Source organism: Apteryx rowi, unplaced genomic scaffold (assembly GCF_003343035.1).
Source record: "Apteryx rowi isolate R43461 unplaced genomic scaffold, aptRow1 scaffold_304, whole genome shotgun sequence".
Lineage (NCBI taxonomy): Eukaryota > Metazoa > Chordata > Aves > Apterygiformes > Apterygidae > Apteryx > Apteryx rowi.
The window spans coordinates 304,040-331,283 of NW_020449464.1; the positions used below are offsets into that span (position 1 = coordinate 304,040).

At 39.6% G+C, this 27,244-nt stretch overlaps 1 protein-coding gene across 13 annotated transcripts in view; it reads left to right on the forward strand.

The window, feature by feature from the left end:
• ALPK2 (alpha kinase 2) overlaps positions 1-24,424 on the forward strand; it is a 56,549-nt gene extending 32,125 nt beyond the window's left edge. For 8 of the 13 annotated variants that reach the window (XM_026070128.1, XM_026070129.1, XM_026070134.1 and 5 more), the window contains 8 exons: positions 68-215; positions 2,813-2,940; positions 3,040-3,075; positions 7,464-7,738; positions 7,862-7,950; positions 11,627-11,844; positions 15,454-15,502; positions 23,646-24,424. In XM_026070128.1, the coding sequence (XP_025925913.1) occupies positions 68-215; positions 2,813-2,940; positions 3,040-3,075; positions 7,464-7,738; positions 7,862-7,950; positions 11,627-11,844; positions 15,454-15,502; positions 23,646-23,889 (1,187 nt within the window). In that variant the 3' untranslated portion in view covers positions 23,890-24,424. Of the gene's footprint in view, positions 1-67; positions 216-2,812; positions 2,941-3,039; positions 3,076-3,617; positions 3,649-7,463; positions 7,739-7,861; positions 7,951-10,536; positions 10,703-11,586; positions 11,845-15,453; positions 15,503-18,703; positions 18,806-23,645 lie in introns of those variants that run through there. The other 5 variants (XM_026070137.1, XR_003254274.1, XR_003254275.1 and 2 more) reach the window with 5 other exon arrangements.
• Positions 24,425-27,244: the final 2,820 nt, after the last annotated feature.

Genomic DNA, 27,244 nt, shown 5'->3' on the forward strand with positions numbered 1-27,244 from the left:
ATTTCTTTTAAATGCCAAAACACTATCGCTATCTTCTAATCCTTAACTGTGGCTGTTTCATTTCAAGCTCCCAAGCTGCTGAAAAAGATACAAGCAGAATTATTCCCTGACTGCTCTGGAAATATTAAGTTATGCTGTCAATTTGGTGACATTCATGGTGACTCCACCATTACATGGACTAAAGATTCCAAGTTACTAGCTCGACTGCAGAGAAGGTGAGTGAATGTTTCTGAAGGTAATTCTGATAATCTCTGAATAGCTTTTGGAAAAATATTAAATTTGCCAGTGATATACTCTTGTACCTGTTAACTAAATTCATATGATTGGTGCAAAAAAATCAATTTAAACAGGGTAATTAAGAAGAATATCCTCACACAATGCTTTAATATTGGGCATAGTTAGCATTCCATCACCCGTAATTTCTTTCAGCCCATTCATAACCAGCCTCATCCAACTGTCAAGTACTGTAAAAGATCAGCTGAAGTTTCAGCCTCAGCACCCAGGCCAAATGATATAAACATGTCTGGTTAATATATGGAGGGCTGTCTCTGTGGGAGAGGTAAATGGCTGAGACCTAATAAAAGCATCTAGCGTGCAATGTAGGGCTTGACGTGATCACTCCTTTGAACTTTATATTCTGTTTCAAATGGAGCTTTAAGCTGATTGGACTAAAGGGAGTTATATTTAAAGAAAAATGAAATCACTCCTCAATCTAGCCAATTAGACTGAGTGGCTAGAGGCAGTGCAATCCGATGGGTGGAAAACAAAAGCTTCTTAAGCTCTTTCCTTCGAATTTTCTCTAACCCTAATCTTTCCTTAGAATCTTCATAAAACTTCAGTTTTATGAAACAAAAGTTATTTTCCTCCATAGCAGTAATAACATTCTTGGCACGTAGCTCTTAAAATCTGGTTATAATGTTTTAAAAATACAAAATTAATCTTATCCAAAGCAAAAAAAAAAAGAAAAGATTTCTGTCAGAAGACACAATTCTGCTGGAATTAAAAAGTTTTGTAGGAAGCCATCTGATAAGATGATATTTTCAATGGAGGAAGGAAATGAATTGGTTAGAGTTCCTGTGTCATTCTGATTCTTATTGTTTTGACTACGCTGATTTTGATGATAGTTTTATAGTATCTGTCATATAAGAATATATTTCTGCTAAGTAATTTTGCAGTGTTTTAACAACCAAAATAAAGTTTTCAGTAATAATATAGAAAATATATGATAACAAATAAAATATTTGAATTTTCCCTTTGTGGGATAAATATAATACATTTCAAAATGTTGAAATTAAAATAAGATATTTAACAATGTTTTAGAGAGAGATTCTTATTTACATTTTTTACTTCAAAAATGTTCAATAGAGTTCAGTGGAATTGTTCTAAATCTCACTTCTATCAAGATCGAACTCTAACTTAGTAGTTTGGTGTGTACCCAAGCACTGTTTCTTCCTTTGGAAATATGTCAGTCTTCGGAAATATATAGTCTGGACCACGTGGCACATCTGCTTTCAATAGGAGGCGATTACAGGAAATTATGTAACAAATCTTTGAATTGTTATAACCCACCAACACACAAAATCAACCATATTAAAACAGCATTGAAAAATACATATTGGTAGTAATATTAATATTTGCTAGGAAATTACATTTAAAAACTAATGTTGCGTAAAATTAATTGTCCAGTGTGCCAAACAGTCATGAAACATCATGTTGGCCTAATACCAACAAAAACGTGCACACCTTCTCTAATTCACTTCACAAAAATGTTAAAACGCAATAGCCAGGTCTTCATCATCCCTGCGTGGATTATACGGTTTGCTGATAAATACATAGACACCCAGTGTCATATATGTGGAGACCTTCACGGACTAAGAGGACTTTCACTTAGGCATAGCAGTGTTTCATTGTGTTTTTATTCTGGAACCAGCTTGAGTCCACAGGTAGCGTAACTGCATTCATGTGTCATTGCACCCCTGCTGATAACGTCTACCAGCCATCCATTCCTGAAGTTGCATACACAGACTTTAGCAAATAGCAGAGGGAAAAGACAAAGCAATGCAACAAAAGAGAGGTGATCAGAGAAAATGAGGAAGATCTGTAAATACAGGGAAGAGAGACTGAGAATTTCTGATATTGGCTCCAACTGAGAACAAGAAAACCAAAAGCTATTATTATATTGGCCTCACAATACAACAGAGTGTTCAACACGTTCCTAACTCAGATTGAATTAAGTCAGAAAGTTTTTCTACACATTTCTGCACAAGATGGGTTGAAGTGTCTGCCTAAACCTAAGCATATATTCAGTTGAAGTGAAGTCTGACTTGCGCAGAGCCAAGATCAGGCCTCAATATTAGTCAGCACAATGCCTATTGCTTTCAGTCATATGAAACTGTGCTTCCTACTACTACTGGGTGTTCCCAAATGTTCCCATGCAGAGTTGTTCCAAATATTCTAAATATCAACAGGAAAACATCCATCATATCTTCTTAGATTGCACTCAAAATTGAGGGAAAGCATACAACTTGTTTCTATCTTAGAATGCCTTTTGGTGTGATTTAACAATTTTTATGTGTATTTGATTGATACATTTTTCTCTTAGGATGTAGCAAGGATATCTATTGTGCAACACTTAGTAGGCTGCATGCTTCTTACTGAAGTGAAATAAAATACCTTTTCTACTCACATTACATTTGAATCAGTCTTTGCAGTGATGGGCAGAAATTCCAGGGACAGAAGGAGAGATGTATGGAATAATCAGGAAAGATGTTTTAAAAGTATTAACGTGAAAAATTAACATCTTCTATTCCAGTGCCCAGGATGACTCTCCCATCTCCTTGGCAATAGCTAAAGCTGGTAACAAAGACCAGGGAATGTATTATTGCTGTTTGAAGAATATTTATGGAAAGGTGACTGCTGAGTTTAAGCTGACTTCTGAAGGTAAATCCTGGTTTATAATTTTAATACCTAATAATAACAATGGCAGTTTCCACTCATATTTTTTTGACTACAACATCTCTTTCTTTCGTTTCCTTGTAGTCTTGGAACATCTCTCAAGTTTTCAGAATTTGGAAGGTGAGTACACGTTTGCTTAAATGTATGCGTAAATCTTTGTTCCTTCTGATTTCCAAATGGTACAAAGGATGGAATAATATGACCAAAATAAATAGTGGTATTTTCACCTGAGATTTGCAGCCTTCTGAACATAAAGGACCAGATTCATTGATTTAGGCTTTGATTTGCTGGTACAAACTATGTTCAGATCTTTTTACCACCCAGTTAAATTGGGTTTACAGTTGTTCAGTATTATCAAGGAGCTGCTAAGCAGCTGCATTGCCTTGGTGAATTTGACCCAAGATATTTTATTTCTATTGCAAAAATGGGTGAATAAGTTTGCTGTATCAAAGATGGTCCTAATGATGGTCAGTTAACTCGGAGGAGCATTTCAGACGTGGAAGTCTGAACCCTCTAAATAAGAGAAGTGAATAGACACACATAGACAGTTACAGTGAACTCTGGTAAATCAGCAAATGACTAGACTGTAGCAGTGTAATTAGTTCCACACTGAGTCACCTAGCTTGCAATAAATCATAACTCTTGTCTTTTTCTCTTGTCAGTTCAAAGGATCGTTGGATAATTCAGGTTGGAAAGGACCTCAGGGGGTCATCTCCTGCTGAAAGCAGGGTCAGTTATGGGGTCAGACCAGCTTGCTCAGGGCTTTATCCAGTCAGTTGTTGAAAATGTCCAAGGATGGAGACTGCACAATATCTCTGGGCAACTTCTTCCACAGTTTGGCTGTCCTTGTGAAAAAGTTTCTCCTTATATGCAGTCTGAACCTTTGTTTTGTCAGGTTATGCCTATTGTCTGTCATCCTTCTGCCATGCACCACTGCGTAGAGCCTGGATCCATCTTCTTGATGACCTACTTGTAGATATGCTTGGACTCTCAAAACCTTCCCTTCTCCAGGCTAAACAAGCCCCGGTCCCTCACCATCTCCTCACAGGGCAAGTGCTCCAGTCCCCTGGCCATCTTTTTGGCCCACCAGGTGCTTGCTCCAGTTGGTTGATGTCTTTCCTGTACTGGGGGGCTCAAAACTGGATGCAGTACTCTACATGTGGTCTAATAAGGGCTGAGTAGGAGTTAATCACTTCACTTGATCTACTGGCTGTGCTTCCGTTGACACAGCCCAGGATGCTTTTGGCCTTCTTTGCTGTCAAGGCGTACTCCTGGCTCATGTTTGTCTTGTGTCTACCAAGGCCCCCACAGCCCTTTCAGCAGAGTTACTCCCCAGCCAGGCTGCATTATTGCGAGGGGTTCTTCCTTCTCAGGTGCAGTACTTATTTGTCCTTGCTGAATTTCATAAGGTTCCTGTCAGCCCATTCCTCCAGCCTGTCCAGGTCCCTCTGGGAGGCAGCCCAGCACTTGAGCATATTGACTGCTCCCCAGTTCGGTGTCATCTTCAGACTTTGTGAGCAAGCTCTCTGTTGCCTCTTCTGGGTCATTGATAAAGATGTTAAAGAGGAAAGGTCCAAGATTTGACCTCTGTGGTATTGCACTTGTTACTTGGCATTCAGGTGGAGCATGCACTTATCTGGTCCCATGGACTTGCATGGGTCAAGTTCTCCTAAGTAATCCCTGATTCAATCCTCATCCACTGCTGGTAGTTTTTGTCTTGCTTGACCTGTGTCACCAAGCAGAGATGCCTGGGAGACTTTGTTAGTAAAGGCTGAGGCAAGGAAGGCATTGAGTACCTCAGCCTTATCCGTGTCTGCTGTCACTAAATCACCCATCCCGTTCAGCAGCACACCCACATTTTTTGTGTTCAGCCTTCTACTGCTGATAAAGCAGTAGAAGCCTTTTTTGTTGCCCTTGATGTTCCTTGGATGTCTCAACTCCATTTTCTGATGGATGCAACACTGGTTGCTCTAGGACTAAAAAAACACTTTTGTAACACATTTTTTCCAAGATAATCTCTCTTAAATGAAATCTGTGCATTCACAAAGCTGGCACTGCCCTCAGAACGCCCCGTGCTTATTACACTGTGTTTTTCACACAGCCAGATGCAATAGGAAAACATGTTTTAGCAGTTGCTCCATTTTCAGGCAGCTCTGAAAACATGAGCCTTTTTCTCTGTTTACGTGAGAGGCATTTACACTTTAAACAAAAGATATGTTTCAGGGGAGAAAAGCAATTTAAGAAATACTGAGTTTGTTTCAGATCTGGTTTTGGATTCTTAATTTCTCTAAATCATAGAGATACTCACCTCTGGACTGCTGCTGTAGTATCTCATCACTTTTTGTTTACAGGCAGAAGCCCAATGGCAAAAATACCTCAAAGATTTGACTGGCCTACAAACTATGTGAGACCTTTTGACAATTCCCCCAAGGGAAACTGTGGGAATCCCTCAAAGCTGTTGAATCAGTGCTGTATTTTTCCTAGATATCTTTCCCTTTTTGCTCTAAATTTTGCTATGCCATCAAAGATGAAATTCCCTTTTAATTCATGGGAGTTTTGTAGGTGAAATACCTTCCTGTAGGATAGAACAGTTTGGGCAGAGAGTTGGAGTGCATGCTAAGACAGACTATTGATTTGAACTTGGATGTCTGTGTAACTTTCCAATAACTTGACGCATTGGCACTTCACATATAGTAAACAGTGAAATAGCATTGCATCACACAGAGACTTACACACACACACACGCACCCCCCCCCCCCATAAAGCTCTTTTGGCAGACAAACTTGCCAGTGGTGTTTGAACACATGGTCTTTGCAAGTCATCTGCTATGTAACTTTACTCCAAAAGAAAGGCAGACATTAAGATTTGGAATACTTTCCCCATGTGTTATCTTGTCTTTAATCACACTCGGCATATGTCTTGCTGTGCTGCAGCTAAAGATAGTACATTGCAAATTGGTTTATCATTTCTGAACAGACTGTACTAGTCAAGTGCTTCATTCAGGCAATTGATTTTTCTTTCTTTTTCTTCAAGAATAAAATTAAACATTTAGTTCATCTTTAAAATAAAGACAGGACTTTTCATTTAGCAGCACTGTATAACTTTTGATCAACAGAGAACTGTAGGTGGAGATAAAGAGCATTCTAATTCTAGCTTTATATCTGTGCTGTTTGCTCTATGCTTCACAGAGAGGCAGTGATTTACATAGTCTGAACCAGAGATTACTACAAAGGAGAAGTGGAAAGATTTCATTATTGTGTATTGTACACCTTTTCTGCTCCTGTTTATCTTTTCCATTGAAGTTCCTTGAAATGTTATGTTATGATTAGAGAGATTTGAAGTGCAGCTAGAATTTTTTAGTTCATTTTTCTCTCAGTGCTTAAGTTTAACTACTTCTTTTTTTCCCTTTATTTTTGGTCCATTCGTATTTCAATGGTAATTTAAAGCTGTGAAATCCATAATCTTGCTTTATTTCAGCTGTGACAAACTTAGGCACACATTCTTATGCTAGTGGTACATTCAAAATCCACATATGGGGATTAGAAAAAGATTACTGTACAAAATTATCCAGAATTTAAAGATCACTCAAATTGATGCAGTTGCTCTATGAATAAATTTGGCATGGTAATTTATAGAAATGTGCTTCTGATTCAAAACCACATACAAAATAAAAATCTTCCTCTTTTCTTCTGCCTTTTCTAATGAATGTGTTAAGCTGGTGCTTGCCAGATTGAAAAGAGATGAACACTTTAACATGCAAGTCTGCAGCACTGGAGCTGGTCTAGTGAATGCGGTTTGTACTGAGAGAAGCATGTTTTCATTATGGTAACATTGGGTAAGGACCAGGACCTCAGATGAGCGCCTTTAAAAACACGTTGGCAGAATCCCTCCCTGAAAAGGTTCCAAGCTGAAAGCTAAAACAAGCTCTGGGTGTATCAGCAACACCCTTCTTTCTTCAGGCTTTTCTGAAAAGCCAGACTAACTTCAGAGAAGCTTTCTGAAATTAGCTTGTGCAAATTGGTCACAGAGCTGTATTTTACTTCTAGATTCGTATCTACTTACACTGCTTGCACATTAGCTTTATTATTGTCTCTGTCTTCCCAAAAACACAGAGTTGGAAAGATCTCTGTATTCCCCCAATTCCTCTTTAGTTCTCAGTCAGCTTCACTTGCTTCACGTTCATTTGAAGCTCCAGTTTACAACTGTATTAATAGGTTTTAGAACAGCTTTTGTGACCTTTTCCTCCAATTTTTCTGATACCTTCTGTATTCTCTCCGTATGAACGTGAACTGCCCCCTTTCTCCGTGCTGACTTTAGACAATACAAACAAGCTACCTGGAGGGGGCAGAATCCCAGCGCTATACTAACCCAAGTGAAGCCATGTCTTCCATTTCCTGAAAGCCTGTTCATTAATCCTCAATGGAGACATCCACTTATCCTCCCATGTCCACCCCTTTCCCTGCTGACCACAGAAGGATGGTACAGAACAAAGTGGCATTGTGTTTTAGGTCTGGAAGAAATTGAATTCATGCAGCTCATGTTCAGAGAAGATTTCATCAATGATAGCTATTTTGGTGGGAACCTGCACGGAATAATCGCTACGGAAGAGCTTCACTTTGGTGAAGGCATGCACCGGAAAGCATTCCGCAGTAAAGTGATGCAAGGCCTGGTGCCAGTGTTCAGTCCTGGCCACCCCTGCGTTCTCAAAGTGCACAGTGCTATCATGTACGCGACCAAGAGCAAGGATGATCTAGTTCAAAAGAACTACAAACTAGCACTGCAGGTAAGGTTCCCCTGTCCTCTCCAAGCAAGAGTTGTGGGGAAGAGCTGTCTTTCAAATGTTCAAGCAGCTGATCTATTAAATGTTTTGAGTAATATTCCATAGGCATATCTGTTTGTAATATAGGAATGCTATGTCCAAAATACAGCGAGAGAGTATGCGAAGATATATGCAGCAGAAGCTGAACCTTTGGAAGGCTTCGGGGAAGTACCAGAGTGAGTATGTGTATACATACGCGCACATACACACACACACACACACACACACACACACACATATATGTTATCCTTGGCATACCTGCCCATTGACTGTTAGGAGTGATCTCTAGAGAAGAAAGAAGGATTCTAAGAACAGTGATACAACTGGAGTCATAACCTAAATAATTCTGGGTACCAAGATGGCAAGAACAATTCCATTCATAATAGAAAAAGAGAAAAAGGAGTAAAGAGTAAGTAGCAGACATGTAGGAGCAAAAGTCCTGATTTTGATATACATTGAGAGTAAATTATTTATATTAATAAAGTAAAACCAGTAGGTGATACTAGTGGTGTCACCTAATAATAACAGTAGGTGTTAAGTCAGGCCTTCCAACTTCCCATTAAAAATAAGATCTTGAGAGAAATCATGATCATTCTGAAGCCGGTATGAAGTCACTTCTTAGGCAAGTTTTCTAAGCAAAGAGAGCTTAAGCCAGAACGGTTGGCTCTGGTTCTGGATTTTCCAAAAGATTGTTTTATTTCATATCAGAAGTTTTCCATTTCTCGCATATGGGTGCATCAGGCGAATAGCTGAGTAGAGACTCATCTCTGCCCCTGAGGCTGGGAAATGACACCTTGAGGGTTTGGTAAGAGATCTTTTTCAAAGGATTTGCTGTTCCGGTGTCAGGCTACCATGTAGAGTTGAATTTGCAAAGGATGATTGAAATTCCGCCTGCCTTGCTTCAAGGATAAGACCTACATGCTTGACAGCAGACTAAATCTCCATCTCCTTCTAGATGACACAAGATCTTCTCAGCTGCACTGAATCACTGAATAAAGGTTAGAAGTAAATGTTCTCAGCAGCCTCCATAAAAAATTCTAGTCAGTTGTCCCGGGGATCCTATCCACAGTTAAATAAAACATTTTAATGCCTTGACTCAAACTGCAAAAAGCTAAGCTTTTGCTAATCAAATACAGCATGTGATTTTGATATCCACACCGTATCTTCCCCTGTTTACTAACTGGGAGAATTTATATCCATGCCATTCACAGCGGCAGCCATTTCACACAGCACCAGAAGGGAAGAGGAAGGCTGGAGTGATTCCACTGGGGTGTTTTGTGTACATGCTCAGCATGGCTGCTTTATTTTCTTTGCAGCTCTTAGATAAAATTGGCAGTTTGGTGACACAGGGTTCACGAGAGGAAAAAGGCAATAGCAAAAAAAAAGAGTTCTCACATAAGGATTCTAATGGGTACTATATTCTCAGAGCTGCATTTCATAGGGTTTTTCAGTGGGAGTTTTTGTAATTATGCAGTGAAACGTGGGCAAATACCTTGGGGCTGTGCTGCTTCTATGCTGACGCTTATAAAGATTTTCCAAATAAGTCGCCTCAGCAGCACTTAAAATTCAACCTCTGGAATGTTTCCTTAAAGAAACCTTTTCAGGACTAGAACTAGTGACAGAGATGGTGGTGAATTCTTTAAGATAAATATTTGTGGAAGTCAGACTTCCTTATGGAAATACGTTGCTTATGGCAAAATTTCTATTTGAGAGGTTTCCCTACATACAGGATATAACCTCTAATTTTGATAGGAGAGAGAGAGCACACACACTGCAAAAGCTAGAAGTCTGGTGCAAAGAGCAGGCACGTGGCAGCTTCACATCTGGTTGCATTATTCTAAACAACTGCCTGGAAGGCAGCAGCCGGGGAGAAAAGAGATGGCGTGCGTATGCATGTTTGGTCACTGTCGTGGCAGCTAGACATTTATACAGGGGTGGAAGGGAAACAGAGAGATTCTGTGGTCTTAAGGTTACTGTTGTATTTCCACAGTAGAGCACTACTAACACTTATATTAACCAGTGGCCCATTTTTTTTCCTTTTAGCGTTCATAAATGTGAAACCGTACAAACCTTGTCTGATAATAAAAGCTGATAACTTTAATGATGCTGGTAGAGCTAAGGTGATATCATCCCTTGAGTGAGCAGGTTAGTTTAGTAGTAGACAAGTGCCTAGACTTGTGTTGATTGTTACTTAGAAAGAGAATAACTCTACTGGTATAAAGGCCATTTGTACCAGTTTAACTGCATCTGCTGGGACAATAATGGTAAAATATTACAGTCACGAACAGATTAATGATGTCAGTAAAGCTTGACTGTGGAATAGGACTAGAAGACTTATAAGGAAGTGTTCTGGTTATATGTGGTTCTCTGCCTCATAACTAAATCTTCTAGACCTCCTTTAAATGTATGTACAGCACCTCTGTTCATTCAGGAGTCTGCTATTTCCAGAATCCAAATGTAAATGTATTTCTGGCAGTAACTATACCACCCCTTTGGCAGTGTTGCTGTAAGAGATAAGGCTGTTTGCAAGAAAAGAAGTAACTAGAAACCTGTTTCATATAAAACTGGTGACACTCATTTCTCCCATTTGTTCTGAGGCCATGCCAGGAGCTTTTGTGAGCTAGCTGGTAAAATATGGTAATGTTCTGTGACAAACTCCAGCTGACAGAAAGGCTTTCCAAATGACATTATCTCAGAGCAGTATTTAATTCCACTCTCATGTACACTGATGTCACTTTTCTGCTTTCATTATTACGTTTAAGGTTTTAATTTGGGAGATTTATACTGTAGTATCAGTGCTGCCTGGTGAGAATGCTGAGTTATTCCAGTGTAAGTATGAACAGACGGAGACTATTTGCGAGGCAGCACACTGCTTTCCAGTCAGCAAGAGTTCTGTTAACCAAGAAGTTCGTGGTGCCAGTGGGACAGGTATTTCCTTCCAGACTATTGTCATTCTCACTTCACATTCAGTCTTTCTCTCTGGGAAGACCTTGAAACTCTAAAAGTCACGCTTTTTTTTTGATTTTGGATACGAGTTTTTGGCATGGTGCATCTTTACCCATAAATGGACCTAGCCTAGATTCCTAGAAAACTTTGACAGTCTTTCTGGCTAAACTAGCTCAATTTCTAAGTGAATAAAATTAGATGAATTTTGTCCAGTTTGCAGTTTCCTGAAAATTTCATTCAGAATAGAAGTCTTCTGACCTGGATCCAAACTTTGACAAAGTCCAAGAATCTTCAGATTCCAGATCTTCCCTTGAGCCAATTTGTCCTGAGAATCCTATGGTCTCTCCAGAAACATTCTGGTTTCCTCTTACTGCTTGACAAAGTAGTTGCTTTGTATTTTCATTATAAAACTGTTTGCTAACTTTGGGTGTGTCAAGGTTTTAGAAGTCTATTCTGAGAAATCCTCCATTTACACTGGTCTTGGGCAAAGCTTTTTCTGCAGTGGATAGAATCTGCAGGTGCCTAAAACCTCTGAAAGACGGAGTCATATACGAGTCCAACTGAGCAGTTAAAACCATGAGCAGTTAAAACTCCAAAATGAGCTAGCAACTTGTATTGTGCAGAGTTTAGGTTTTGGGACATATTAGGACAGCGTTGGAAATTACACTCTGAAAAATATAAGTTTAGATCTGACTAAATAATACAAAGAAATAAGACATAAAACAGAATGTGATTATGTTCTAGAGCTACCTAGAAGATCAGAATCCTACTTGGATGTCTCCCAGCTTGGTTTAGACTTGGTAACTGTTTATTCAGTCTCTGAGATCACTGGCCAAACTGTCTCTTTCTTACTTCTTTATTGACAGAGCTCAGTGGGGTTTAGGAGTTTTTATCCCTTGATTTCAGGATCATTCCTATTTTTCTTGTTCATCGCCCTGCAAATAACATCCCCTATGCCACAGTGGAGGAGGAGCTGATTGGGGAATTTGTGAAATACTCTGTCAAGGATGGCAAGGAAATCAATTTCCTGAGAAGAGACTCAGAGGCTGGCCAAAAGTGTTGCACCTTCCAGCACTGGGTGTATGAGAAGACCAATGGGAGCTTGCTCGTCACTGACCTGCAAGGTGAGTTGTCTGAATGGAGGCAATAAAGTGGCTCTGCCATGATACAGGCTGGTAGCCACTCATAGTCAGTCCCAGTAACTGCAGAATTTCCAGAGACTTGTTCCATAGAAATGTTATTCTTGGCTTTCTGTGGCCTATTGGCCATGCTGCATATGCACCTTCCATAACCCTGTATTTGGAAAAGTCTTCCCCAAATGGAGACCAATACCTTGGCCCACAACTGGTAACACAGGTAGGGCATCTCTGCATGTAAGTGTGGATGCTAGGAGCTGGCTCTGGCCATGGGCTGCATGTAGAGGCAGTATCACCATGTTCATGTGGCTCACCTTGTAGCCAAACTGATAAATCTGCCTTTTGCTACACTAAGTGTCTTTATGGCTTGAGACTGTTAGTTTGGGAACCCTGGGTCATCTTTCTCAAAGCACTGTATACATGCCATTGCTGTACCTCTTGTGAAAACCTTTCTGTTACTTTTAAATCCCTTATGACTGTTTCCCCATCTAGATAGTTGACCTACTGTTTGCCCCTCACCCTGGAGGCTCAAGGAGTTCTTTTGTGTCCAATCTTTACCCTGGTGTGGCCTCCTTGGATGGTCTTACTAGGAATTCAGGCGTCTTCCAAGTGCACCAGAGAGCAATCCCCAGCAGAAGGCTAAATCATTACTGTACTTTACAACCTAATCTGGGAACAGCATGTTCTGTGTAATTTGAACAGGTCACTTATTTAGATGCCTAAGTGTAAACTCAAGTGCCTTATCTACAAGCATCAAAATAAGCTTTTGTGCAGAAACCATAGGATACCAAGGGTGAAAAGGAAATGAGCATTTGGGGCATGAAAATCCACTGGCCCCATCCTCTCAGTTTGTGAAGGCACTAAGTACGTTCTCTAGCAACACAAGAGATACAACCTGACCCTTATTGAACATGGCCAACAGTTCTAGGAGTCACACAGCGAAATACTGCCAAGTCTATTGTAGTCTTAATATCTCTAAATAGGACTTAAATCATGCATCAGCCAGGCATTTATCCACTGCATGAAGGTGAATTTTACTTACAGTAGGTTAATCTACAGACTTAGGACCACATTCAACTCTCAGGTTGAGACCCTGTATTTTTTACAAGTCAGTTCTTCATGTATTTACTCTACTTTGTTTCTGGTAAGCATAAACAGTTTCTTTTTAGCAACTTTAATGATTTTAACTTTTTTTTTGGGGGGGGGGGAGCACTTCCTAGCCTCTGGAGCTCCATCTTTCCCCCCACCAGCTGTCCTTCCCTCCTTCACATTTCCGTCTACCTTCTTGTGGGCGAAAGGAACCCGCACGTCTCAGCTGTGTAATTTCTGGTGCCAAAGGAAGAACCTTCTTACGTAAAAGGGCCACATCTGAGATGTGTTTAGTCCCCCCTTTTGCAGACAGGGATTACCAAAAAGATTAAAAGTGCTGTAACCTCCCATGGTCAGTGTCGTCATAGTTTGCACCTCACGTTGGAGAAATGGCTGTGCCACTCTGTGATTCCCTCTCCATCATCACTGTGACTGCTTTAGCCATTCAATAGCAAGAGGTTGGAAGCAGCACTGAAGTCTGAAGCTGTTAGGCAAACCAGGAAGTCTCATAACGAATTTCTGGCGAGCAATGGCTGCCACAGTAAGGGTACAGGGCTGTGAATGGATTCAGAGGCATCACAGCAATACAACTACATAACAGTAACAACAAGATTAGTGTCATGGAAACCATCCCTCAAGATCAAAAACAAACTGCTATACAAAACTTTTTATAATTCTTAAAATTGTAGTTTAAGCTATTATAGTGCCAGAGGAGCCATAGACAAGTTATTGAATGGGGACATAAGTTTTATTTTCATTGAAATCTTTTTCAGTTTTGTGTAAGCACAGAGGTCTCTTGAAAGTGCCTTTAGCAAAGTGAATGGAGAAACAATATAAATACAGATTTTTAAACAATTCAAATAATGAGTGCTCTTTTTATGCAGCATCTCATGCAGGTCAGAATAAAAGATAGGAGAGAAAGTTAGGATATTTTCTTTTGTAGTTTCTTATAAGTGCACTGTGTTTATTTGGTATGCATGTTACCCCTAGGGAATAGAAAGAAATTAATTAATTGCCTACTGTGGCAGCCGAAAAAAGCATTTATTGGCCCATACAATAGTATAATGCTTATATGAAACAGCAGAGGAAGGAAATTCTTACCTAGCTTATGTTCTTATAAGAAACCAATCTGAAAAGCGAAAACCCAAATCTTATGCTCTTAACAGCAGAACTGTTCTTCCACGAATGTCCCCTTAGCAAATGAGTCAAGTCTGGCTGACTGTTGTCTCACCTCCCAGAGGTTAATGCTATGCCTTGTGAATTAGACCTCAGTTGTTAACAACATCCTCTCCTTCACTTTTTCTTATATTTAAACACTCATCAACAATCTCTCAGCAGTGGAATGCTCCACGCTTGGGGTCCTGGCTGTGTTTGAAGAAATGTATTTCTTCAAAAAAAAAGAAGAATGGTAAAGAAATGCCTTTCCCACATTTACTAAATGCTGCCTTTATGCTCCTGTGGGTGCGACTCTTTCTCACTGTGGAAATGCTGCGCCTGTCTGCAACACAGCTTGTGTGTATGCGTTTGAAATAGAGAAAGGCAGAGCTTGCTTTAAGATCTCTAAGGAAAGGTGGAATCTTAGAAAATAACCTGTACCCTTTAACAGGAGAAGCCAGGAAAATTAGCAACAAAACATCTAAACAAGACCCCTGAAATAATTAAAAGGGAGAAGAAATGGCAAAGCGCTAGCCTGAGGGAAGCACAACAGCAGATCTGGTATCTGAGCCTCTATAATGATTGCTGCCGCAAGGGAGAATATACCTCTGCTGCTGTTGAAGAGAAACATACTTCTCTCTGATTGCCTTATCGTTTGAGTATCTAGGCTGCATTTTTCAGGCATCCTGGTTGAGATTTCTTAGGGTATTGTCAAAGGAAAAATGGTATTGAGACCATTATTTTTCTGTACAGAAAAACCACACACCACAGGACTGGATTTTGCCTATAAAACAAATGAATGAAGGGACAAGTTAAAGAAAATAAAAGTTTTTGGAAACATTGAATGAAGAAGGCTTTTAAATCTCTCCCCCAAAAAGTAAATCCAAGGTTGATTGACCAGGTTGATTAGCAAAGCAAACTCTCTCATTAATATATATTGTGGTCCAAGTTTGCAAAGCAGAAAAAACACAAAACCCGTAAATAACCATACCTATCTCATGGCAGATGCATATGCAAAGATTATGGATGTTCTCTTAAAATGCAGTCATCAGTGTGGATCCCCCCAGTGACTATCCAGCACAGAAGACAAATTATGCTCTATTTATCACCTTGCTCTCTGTAAATTAGTGTAATGAGACTGATTTCTAGAAGTTCTTAGTGATACAGAGCACAAACATCCTGTTTTTAATTGAGATACACTAAAATGTTTTGTCAAAATGGTGACAATTAAAATGAAAAGCATGAATCAATAAATAATATTTTAATACCTCTATCTATGGCTCTTTTAAATCTGAAGATATTCCTAGAAATGCTGGTGTAATGCAAGCTTTCTATTTCCTTGATGCCTTGTAGGTGTTGGAATGAAGTTAACTGACGTTGGCATAGCAACATTGACCAAAGGGTGAGTGAAAAATTATTTCTCAACGGCATGGTTTTGCTTCACGCGTCAAACTCTCCACAGTGTAAATATGTTGGGGGAGGGTGCACTGGAAATCTATTTTTGGTTTAACTGTGGAAAAAAACAGTCTTCATCTGACTTCTTTTAACTCTTTTTGCTCATATTTATGGGAACCCTCCTTCAAGGGAAACATGTTCATTTAATTCTAGAAGAAAGGGGATATGCTATAGATTTTGCTTTGCTTTTCCTTTTTGCCTCCCTTAAAATAGGTTTATTCAAAGGGTATCTCAAGAGTGAAATCAAGGTCCCAGGTGACTTCCAAACAAGCCCCTTTACTTGGTGGTATATCAGCTAGAGGAAGGTAGGGCTGAAAAAGCAGTGCCAACACTGGCTCCAGCTTGGATTACAAGGGAGGACCTGGTGTTTGTGCTGTTGAGAGCTTATGACCACAGAGGGAATGTCTCTGAATCCAGCATGCTCTAACATATGTATAAAGATACAGGCCTTTAATGTTCTAACTTTCTTCCACTTCTCCTAAGCTTTTATTAATTAAAGCTTCTGGATATAGCACAAACAGAGCCATTGCTGGAAATAGGCAATGTAGGCAGTCATTCAAAGTAGCTAGCTGCTGGAAAGAGAGAGGTGGGAGGGGGGGACAGTAAAAGAGCCATGGTCCTCATGTCCACTTTATCTGTACTACTGCCTAAAAAGCTGGGCCAGCTACTGCTCTTCACTCTACTGAAAGAAGAGTCTGGATGTAGCATTTAGCACTGCGGGAAGGGACTGTCACCACCACCCATCCCATCCCCTCTGTCGCAACACGAACAGCAAACCTGTCCTCTCTAGTCTGTCTCCCAGGTTTGCCTGTTCCCTGTATCTCCCTCTTTCTGTGGCAAACGTTGTTCTCCCCTTGGAATGGCAATATCAGTTTTGCCTATGTTGCTGAGATGCTGCATAAACAGCAATTAAAATAAACAGACTTTCTCTGTTACTAGTGTAAATAAATTCTATTGTTAGGGAGTAGAATCACTGCATGAAATCTTGGCTCCATTCAAATCAATGGAAGATTTGCTGGAACTAGGATTTTTTGCACACAGAATTTGAATTAATCATGGTGAATTATTGTGGCAGGTCTGATACTACACTGTGTACCTGCAGAAGAATATTTTAAATATTCAGAGACCTAACTCCTGTCCTTCCTGGGTTATACCATGGAGCATAGAAGCAGTCGGGCTGGCTCTGTCCCATTGCCTGCTGATCTAATATATCAGACACTGGCTGCTTCTAGGCACTTAACAGAACCCTGAAAATATACATGATGAGCAACGTATGCAAAGCATTAGTGGGAATAGATCTATTTCATAGCCAGTCTGGTATTATCTTTTGAGCACCACCAGTATTTCTGGTGAAAAATTAGTGCTGTTTCATTTTTACAGAAAGAATATAAAAAATTACTCTCATTGATATTCTTATTCAGACAGAGATCTAACGCTTATTTAAAACATGCTAAATTGTTTTCCCCAATAGTATCATGCTGCAGTGAGTTCCAGTGATTTAATGCGTTATGTAGTGATATACTTCCTGTTACCAAGTGTATGTCATCGCAGAACATTCAGTAATTCAACTCTTTAATCATAATGGCTCCTTTTTTTTTTTAAACCAGAAAAAAGTACTTCTTCCAGTACTTCTTTCCTTAAACACATTTCTTTTCCTGTGACTATATATTATTCTCCTCCCGCATGCACACAAGCTGTGTTGTTTGTATTGTCACCATTCTGTTTCATGGCATCCTACACAGCTTTCCAGGTAAATGCCTGCAACAAGAGCTTTAAATTCATATTCTCTCATGAGAAACTGCTAGAAAAAAGACAGATCTGATCACATATATTCAGTCTTTGTACCGAATGTGAGTTTTTCTTATATTCCAGTGATACAGGAAAAAAAAAAAACTCACAACACATTTTAAATTATTAAACATTTGATGCCAGAATATTCTGGGAAAATTCTTAACATTTTCAGGCTGGCACTCTTTCAAAACTTAAATTTACTTTTCAACCGTGGATCCAAAGTGAAATTAGTTGAATTATTCTTGCATCATCCTGTTAGAAACAAAGAAGTTATAAAAATTTTATTTAGGCAACACTGTTCTCTGGAATTAGGAGATTTATGGAAAGGCTTTAATGGACGTTGTTATCTAGCTTACTGTGGGAAATTACTCCTATAAAAACACATCTTGGACTAAGGAAGAGGAAGGTGAAGTGAGAAAACGAATATGCAATGCAAGCTGTAGGAAGGATCACCTCAGTCAGACATTCCCTTCATAAACAACCTCTTACAAACGTCGAGTATCATTCCGTTTGACATTTAGCTAATGATAGTGCTACAAGGCAAGAGATTTCTTTCTAGTCCGATGTTTTCCTCTGTTGCTCACTTCCCAGAAAGGATACCTCTGCATTAGTATCTTCAGTTTGATTTTTAATGCAGGAAGCCTGGATGGGAAAAACAAACAAGTACACAGAATTCATCCATATTATAGGCTATTGCTCCCTTTGGTAATATGCAACCATACCAATGAGAGATTGTAGATCTTACAGGGTGGGGAGAACATACATAGTCACACTTGGCTAAAAATTATAGTGTGGTGCTGGTATTCTTTGACTGTATTGTTAGAGAAAATACAAAGACAATTTTTGAGTGTAATTGCCTATACGAATTCTAATAGTTAACCCCCCCTTGCAGAGGTAATGACCTCACTGATCACGGTTATGTCCTCTCTCTCAAATTCTTCTAAGCCTGTAGCAATACATCAAGAAAAGAAAAAAAAAATCCTTAGGAAATGCTTCTATGATCCTTGGTGAATGGAAAAACATTCATGTTGTTTCTGATCAAAATGGAAATTAAATAAAATGCTAACTTCACTCTGACATTAAACTGTGATCAGGGGAAAAAAGAAACAGGAAAAAAATATCCACCACCCTCTGTACTCATAGTATAATCAAGCTTCCAAATAATCTAATGTCATGGCACAAACTGTTAGCGATGATTTTACAAAAGCCAATATGGCAACTGTCATGAATTATTCATGACCATTATTTCCCCCCCCAATGTTTCGTGTAAACCAAGCACAAGAAACAGCACATATTAAAATTTTGTACATATATTCAGCATTGCTCATTGCCATTAATCTTTTCTTTTATTGGCCAGACTCGTATTCCAAGTCTACATGAAAATTTCTGAATGAGCATTTATGTATCCAGTGCCTTTATTTTTCCTCTGCTTCCTGTAGAAGTTGTGGAGAGATTGATGTTTTCAACAATTAACACTCTTCAAAGGAATTCTGATCTTTTATCCTTTCCATGTATGTGAGTTGAAAAGCAAAAGAACTCAAAAGCAAAGGGTAGGTTATTCAGTGCACTGAAGTAGATGCAATAATGTTTCTGTCACTAGGGGGAGAGGTTGAACTATAATCACAAAAGCCTGAAAAGTGTTTTTGATTTAGCCACTGGGGTGCACCAGAGTCAGGAAATCGATCCTTTAAATCAGATATTTAATGTGTTCTTTGCGGAACTTAAACAAAATAATAGAACACAGTGGCTGGCTTTTAAGGGCAAGCAGTGAGCCAATTTAGAAGCTGTGCACAAGTGCCCAGGTATGTAGCCGGAACGGTAAACACAAACACGAAGGAATGGGGAACACAGTGACCCGCAGTCATTATGATTAAGAGGAGCATTGTTTGCCAAATACGGATCTGCAGGTCTGGTTTCAGGGCACTGACACGTTTAGTTTGGCCCAACGTGGCAACAGCAGGCATTGGGGAGTTTAAACGTGGAGCTAAATTTGACACCCCCCTGCTCAGAGTCAAGCAAGATTTGGTTTGTGCCCACCCCCAATTATTCAGATTTGGGAGACAGGAATTCTGTTGGAATTGGCTTTATCTGTCAGTCATTTAATCAGTGAATTAATAACCCATGCTGTGCAAAATAGTAGATTACTATTTTTCAAGGCTTGGACTGGTCGATAGTTCTATATTACGGAACACAAAGCGTATGAAAGCAATATATGGACCATTCAGTTTAGAAGCCGTTCCCTAATGCTGACCTCCTCCCAGTTAAACATACCACAAGCTGTAACAGCACAGAATGGTTTGAATTAAGCTCACAAGTCCTGCCACACAAGAACAGAGCTATGGTCATGAGGCCTCTGCAGAATAAATGGTACAGTCTGGAAGCACATGATAAGGAAGGCTCTGTGGAAGCAGTGACTAACAAAGCGCAAGCAGCTGGGAGAACTCAGATGCAAAACTTTGGTCTCACATCCATAGATTAATTTTTCTACGGTCCATTATAAGAATCGGAGCTGTTTGCACAGGGCAGAGCCAAACGAGGCTCATTCGTGCCGCTCAGCTTCCAGAATAGACAAGGAGTGATGCCTAGGCCACACCTCTAGCCACAAGAGCAAATGCAAACCTGTTATTTTAAGAGAAGGGAAATGAGGATGGCTTGATTTATGAGCAAAGCTAGTGCAAGAAAAATAATCACGTTATTAATACAAATGTTCTGGTCTCTTGTTTTGTTCACAATGTATTTATGCTCTTACCTCTTTACTGAGAATGCTTTTGGCATTTGCTGAATCCTAAAGCTAAAGCCAGTTAGCAAAGCATTCAAATATTCAGTTAAAGGGACTCTTACTCATAGTATATTCTGAGCACATGCTATTGTTTCTGCTCTTTCTTTAGATGTTCCTTTGAAGACATACAGGAAGTGACAAATACAGATATGAAAACAATTTATGTGGTTTATGAATATTTGCTCTTTAACTAGTTCAGATGCTAGCCAGTAACTAAATTAAATTCATCCTTTCCGATCTGGCCACTGATCTTCAGTATATAACTTTACAGATACTTCACTTGAGACATTTTGATTTTAAGTTGTGTGCTGAGTCCACAAATTTACAACTGCAGTCAGACCTCCTTGCATGAGAAGAATGTGTGCACACTGGAATGACAACAGTCTCCAGCTAAATTTAAGGAACCAGGAATCGAAGATTCTTTATAAAAATTTGTGACTAAATTAATGAGTTTAAGTTGTCCTTTATTTTAGTAAGTTCTGGAGGATCAATAGCTAATGCTACTGCAACAGTACAGATTGCTCAGAAATATTACTGGATATAAGAATTAGTAATTTAGCTGGTACACAGACTTCTCTTTAGTTCGCAGTAAAAGTGGACTTTTTTTTGGTGAATGTTTTCATGCCAAGATTACTTCCACAAATAAATGAATAATATCATATCTTATAGCACTTAAGCTTCCTGTAAGAGAGAAGAACACATGAAGAAATTTCTATTAGCTGCAACAAAATGGCTACCTGGAAAAAAAAAGCGAGAGAGAGAGAGAGCAAGAGAAAGAGTGTATGGTCATTTTGCAGCCACAAATTAAAGTAGCCATCAGTCACTGCAGTGAAACCTCTCACTTAACTTATAGCCCTGGAGATTCCTTATCATTAATATTTCTGCTGGTTCGGAAGAATACACCCACACAAAGTGCAGGAGGAATAAAGGCTTTCAATCAGTCTTGCAGCAGAAATGGAGAATTTCAGATATCAGAGCGAGCAGATGCTACCCAAAGGCTGTCTGCACAGAGCCTCATTATCTGTTCAGATACTGGCAGATGCATCTGTGTTACATACAGTGCTGCAGCATCCAGCAGTGACACATCATGACAGTGGAAGGTGTTTTAACGACAGCTGCTTGAATTATTTGTTGCCACTGGCATTCACTGTGAATTTAGGCTTTGTTTCCACAAAGACCCAATAGTTCGTTGAATATTCATGACAAGTTAATCAAAATCCTTCAGTCTGAGTTACTGCCCTTCGCTGGCAGTGTATTGCTCTGCTCCCACTGGTTTTTGGAATCAGGATCAATGCGTGATATAAAGAGAGTTTCTTGCTGAACAGAGGCAGGCTTGCCTGTGGGCGTTATGTTCTGCTGATGTGTCTGGAGCACATAGCTGACAACTCTAAGAAGGGAACTGAAGTATAAAGCCTCAAGTCTGTTACTTCCCCAAAGGAGCCAGAGCACGTGTCCTCCTCCTCTTGCAGAGCTCCAGGGTACAGTCCTGAAGTAACATGGTGCTCCTCTTAAACTCTCTTGGGGTAAACAAGCAGGTATCTTGGAGAGGAGAGAAAAAATATCTTAACCCTTTGAGGTTCATCTGGCTGTTTATAGCAAGCTAGCTGAGTGGTTTCTCTAGAGCATGAAGAGCTTCATATGACAAATAATAGTAAAATATGTTTGGATCTCTATTTCATTGAAATACATATTTAATATTCAAGAACTCTGACTTCCGGAAGAATTTGAAACTAAAATGTAGCTATGAGAAGACAAAAAGGACTCCTAAATACATATAATTAGAAATCTGAATTCCAAAATAGCTTTTCTTACTGAAGTTAATCACTAGCAATAATTTCATTTCTGAGAAAATGAAGGTCTGCTGTCCACTTTACAATTATCTGCAACATCTTCATCACCACAGTTGCAACAGTTTGTCTGAAATCATTTAGGATCCTGTTTAAAAGCAGCAGCAAAGTCTATAGATGACCTCTTTTGGCCTAAAAGGGGACAATGGAGCCTGCAATATATACATTACCATTTTGGTATATTCCCAAATATGCAATATATATTACCTTTTGGATATGTTTGAGAAATCTTCAAATTTGCATTTCCACCAAAGAGGTTTTCTTCATCCTAGGGTGGAATTATGTGTTCTATCATGGTTTGACACACTGAGGTGTGTCCCATGTGGCCGTTTCAACTCGCATGGGATGCTAGGAAAGCAGTCAGCCTGAGGTTTCAACTTTTCTATTCATTCTCTGTAGAGGAACCCTAGAAATGCAAAATAAGACAATTAGATACAGGTAGAGGCAGATACCATTCCCTTTCATTGTAAAGTATTTTATTAGATTTTAACCACTAGCACCATTCTTTTGTACAAGAAAATTTGGCAAATTATGTGGTAATAAAGAGGTTTATCTGTCAGACAGAGTTTGAACTTCTCAAGGCAGTACTATTTTCATTAGCACAATGTGACCTGTCTGCCTGAGGAAATAAGTTCTCTAGAATGCTGTGCAAGGACCGTGTTGTATTAATTAAAGTGCTAGATATTTTATAATTTGATTTTCATATAGTAGTAACCCGCAGCTCACATCTCAGGATTTTGTATGTCCAGTGAACCAAGAGAATAGGGTAGAACAGGTGCTTATTAAGAAAGGTACCAAGCAAGGATAGGGGCACCCTGGCCTCTGTTCTTCTCTCTTCCACACCCTGGTAATTTGTTTGACCAGAGTGACTCCTTTAAAAAGCAGGTGCAGTGTTCCTTGGGATGGGAGACACAGTGAGTGGTCACTAGCTCCGAGGGGCTGACATTGGCTTCTGTTTTGCATCTAAAGGCACTGGAAGGGAAGACTGCAGCCAGTGGCAGGGTAGAGAGAAGAGGGATGCAAGTGCTCTGCCCACTCCTTGGCTTTGCTAGCCTGCTGGAAAAGGGAAGGGTAGCGGAGGGAGGCATGGTGGTGGCTTGAGAGTTGTGCAGGCTAGATGGGACTGTCTTCTTGAGGAATGCTCCTTACATCCTTCTTCCCCAGAGGCTTGGCTCCTTCAGGTCTTGTAATAAAGCTTGGGTGAGGGAGGAGTGTAGCAGAGAAGTTGCAGAGGTATTTGGATCAAAACAGCTTGTAGTTCTGACAACACCTCCTGCTGCAACCTTGTCTCTTGACAGTAGCCCAAAATACTGTTTACAGAGAATGCTGTAAAATGCATTTCATTTATATATTACTGAGACTAAGTTAGCCGACAATACATTCCCAACAAAATGAAATGGAGAAGAATAGCCAGAACATAGGCTTCAGAACCAGGACTCTTAAGTCCTTTTCTTTGTTCTGTCACTACTGGCTACCTGGTTTCTGTCACCTCTCAATGGCTCAGTTTGATTATCTGTGAAAGAGAGTTAATGCTTCTCAACACAGCATGAGTGGAAGAGACTTGCTTAACGTTTCCAAGTTACTTGTGAGTCAACAGTCATACTCTACCTCCCCTATGCTGAAAGTAAATCTTGAAATTCCATTTGGCTTTGTTTTTTTCTTTGTTGCTACAGATACAAAGGTTTTAAAGGCAACTGCTCCGTTTCCTTCATTGAGCAGTTCAGAGTCCTTCACCAGTGCAATAAGTACTGTGCGATGCTGGGGTTGAAAGCTCTCCTATCCACTCATCAGAAACAGAGAAAACCAACATCCACAAAAAGCAAAACCCTGCCAAACTCAACGACTGTAAAGAAAACAGTGCCCAGCGCCCAAGAAAGTAAGAGAACGGAGACTTCATTTCTTCGGAGCATTGAGTAACACTGGCCCAACTTGTGAAAACTCCTCTTGAGGACATGTAGTAGTGATAGGTGCTGATGACCTGATGGGGGGGATAACTTGAGTCCTTTGCCTTATGACATTGTTTTGAAGCCATTCTGATGCTGATGCCAGCAGCAAAGAAAGGAGCTGACTCTAGGACCCAGCTAGGTAAGAGTTAACACCAGGTTAAGGTTTTGAAGACAAACTAAGCCATGTGCCTGGATTATCTTGCAACCCTTCTGTACACTTATATCTGCACATTTTGAGTCTTGGACTTTGTGCATAACACAGGTCACTGGAGAACATCTTCCCTCATATGTGTTTATGCCAGTGACCCTGTGGGTTCAGCTGCTATGTAAACATTAATATATCTAAGATGCCACTTAGTAAAGGTTTTGCACTAGCCTTCTTGTTCAGGCTGTTCTAGAACAATTGCTTTCTTTACCAGATCTCTGCATGGTTGTGATCCTACTCCTGTGTTTTTTTTCCCCAGTTACATGTCATCTAATACAAGATAAAGCCATTGATGATTGTACATACCTGTCTTCTGTCCCCACAGAAAGATAGCTAGTATCTTTAGGGTTCTCACAAAGTGAGAACCAACTAACCACCAACCAGCTGAAAGCTGGGCAACTTCTGTGATTCTCCGTAGAATTCCTTGCTTCCCAAATACTTGACTATACTATTAACCCCATGGTGGAGTACTTTTGCACTTGCACCAACTCTGTTGTAGAATAGAGGTTTGGGTCTCCATGCTGCTAAACAGCTACCATCTGAAAAAAGCCATTAGAGATGGAGGATATTTCAGTACCTTGCAATATTTACAATTAAAATACGCGTGATGGCTTTTCTGTGTAGGGTAGAGTTGTTTTTGAAGGAACATAACAGGTGCCTTGGGACAATACTTGATTGATAAAGAGGCATGATTTACCCAGAATGCCTAGACAGTGCTAGAACTGGAAAAAGATAGGGTTCTCCATCATACTTGAGAGCAGCTTATGTGAAGATTGGAAGCCAAAGGAGCAAACTATGCATGTTGGAGGACTGCAGCAAGTTTACTGGAGCTTGGCAGTTGAAAAGTCCATCCTGCAGTGCCAGACACTTAGAATACAACCACTGAACACTGTCAGACTTCTTAACTCTGAGTGATTACTAAATAAAATGTGGTGCCAAGAACCAATACTCATAAGAAGCCTGTAGTGCAAGAGTCCTATCAGTGCTGAAAGAAGATAAAGAGATTTCAAAGTAGGTCCTGCTTTGTATTGATAAGCTGTGGGTGCCAGCAGGAGAGAAACTGTTGGGTGGTAGCTGACACTAGGTATAGAAACTATCTGACTGCAGTGTAGATGTAAAGACCTAGGCTAGTCATCCTAGGCTTCCCTTACAGTCAACTGAGGTCTAGTCAATGGGATCTAGAGCAAGATTCAGGTCATCTGAAAAATAGTCATCTAAAACAGGTTAGATGAACTGTACCCAAAAGTGCCTGTTTCTCTCCATTGAGTGTAAAGGAAGCACAGAGCATCAGACAACTACATTGTAAAAGCCTAATGTTTCATTGGATGAAGCCCTCTAGAACTGTGAGTTTTTAATAGTTTTCCACTAACTTAGGCAGAGGAGACTGTTACAAAACATTATGGCAGAAGTTTGAATGGTACTGTAGTCCACATAAAATGAAATCCATAGATCTGAATCATGATGTTTATGCTCCACATATCCATGGAACACAGTACATTGGAAGGCTCTGTGCTACTTTCCAAAGAAAAGAAGATCATATTCATGTCCTCTGGCAACAAATATAAATGAATCTTTTATAATATTTTTCTCTGTGGGGAAGCCCACAGAGTGTGTCCCTATACACCAAGCCCATCGATGGACCATTAGTTAAGGACTCAGAGCACATTCTGGTTACGTTGCTATTTTGATGGATTTGCTATTACTGCTCAAAGGCTAATTGTGATTTTCTTGTTATTGATCTTGCGAAGTAAATGTGTATGTGGAGCATTATATAATAACAAGACATCATATTTGAATTGAATAGACATCTTTCCCAACCAAATTGGTTGCTTTTCCACTGCTCAGGAGTTTATTGAACATATTTTGTTTATTAATAGGCATATTACACTGCTGATGTATTACAACACTGAGTAAATCACAATTCTTGATTTTCTATCATCAGTGGAATTTCTGAGTGATGATAATAGGAAAACCTAGCAATACACTGTTTTAAAGCAATCATTTGCTTCTACTAGAACAAAAGCTTCAATTATAATAATGACACAAGATCCTGTTAAAATTCAGTCATTGCCCTTGAGTTCAGCTACAAGTGCAATTACATTGAAATAATTAGACATTAATTAGACAGTAGAGCTACCAAAAGGAGAAAAAGCTTAACTGCTTACCGCAGCTTAAAGATATCTTGACCAGTTTTAAAGCCTTGCTCAGTCATGGTACTCACATATCATTGTTCTTTGATATATCTAAGTGAAGTAGAGAATAGAGACTTTGCTTTTTATCTGTTTCCTTGTTACCTCTTCCTCTCTCACACTTGCTCAGCTTTCTTCTGCCCTCCTGTCTGTCTGTCTGTCTGACACATAGGAACTCTGTGGCCATAATATCTTCTCTATATAGGAATATCTTTTTTATGTAGGATCCTCTCACAAAAAATCCTCTGATTCCTTGCTGAAATTTCCTGGTGTTACCACAGTATAAAGAGTTTAAAATCCAGTAGTCTGACAGGATATTAAGAGAGCTGAAGCTCTCTTAATAAGGCACATGGGTGCATGTCAAAAACAGAAAGGAAATGGTGATTAACGTGACATATGTCTGCCCATGTCTAAATGTCCGTGTCAGATTTTAAAAAAAAGACTTTTTGTTAATAATTGCAGTCATTTGTAGACTGATAACTAGACACTCTACCCACCTTAATCTTGCTGTTATACAAGATACTAATATACTGTGAATCAGGAAGTATTTCCCAGCTAACTGAAAAATAATGAAAACTGAGCGCATTTAATCTCAACTTTATACAAAGGTCTGAGCTAAGAAGTCAGACTGGGAGGAGAAAGTTGATCCTATTAATGGCAGTTGACTTCAATGGCACAAGAAAGATTCACCTACTAGAACCATGGTTTTACCTTGATATACCTTTGTTTCCAATATGCATCAGCTGGATGTCTGCACAGACATAAGCAGTGAAATCACAGTTATCAGTAGGGTAAACAACATTCTCACTGGGCTCTAGATTTAATGGTCCATCGGGAAGAATGGGAGAAACATCTACCTATCTCACAGTGTTTTAATCTGAACCAAATTCTGTTTTTCGGCCTTTCACAAAAGGGAACCATTCAAGGTTTTT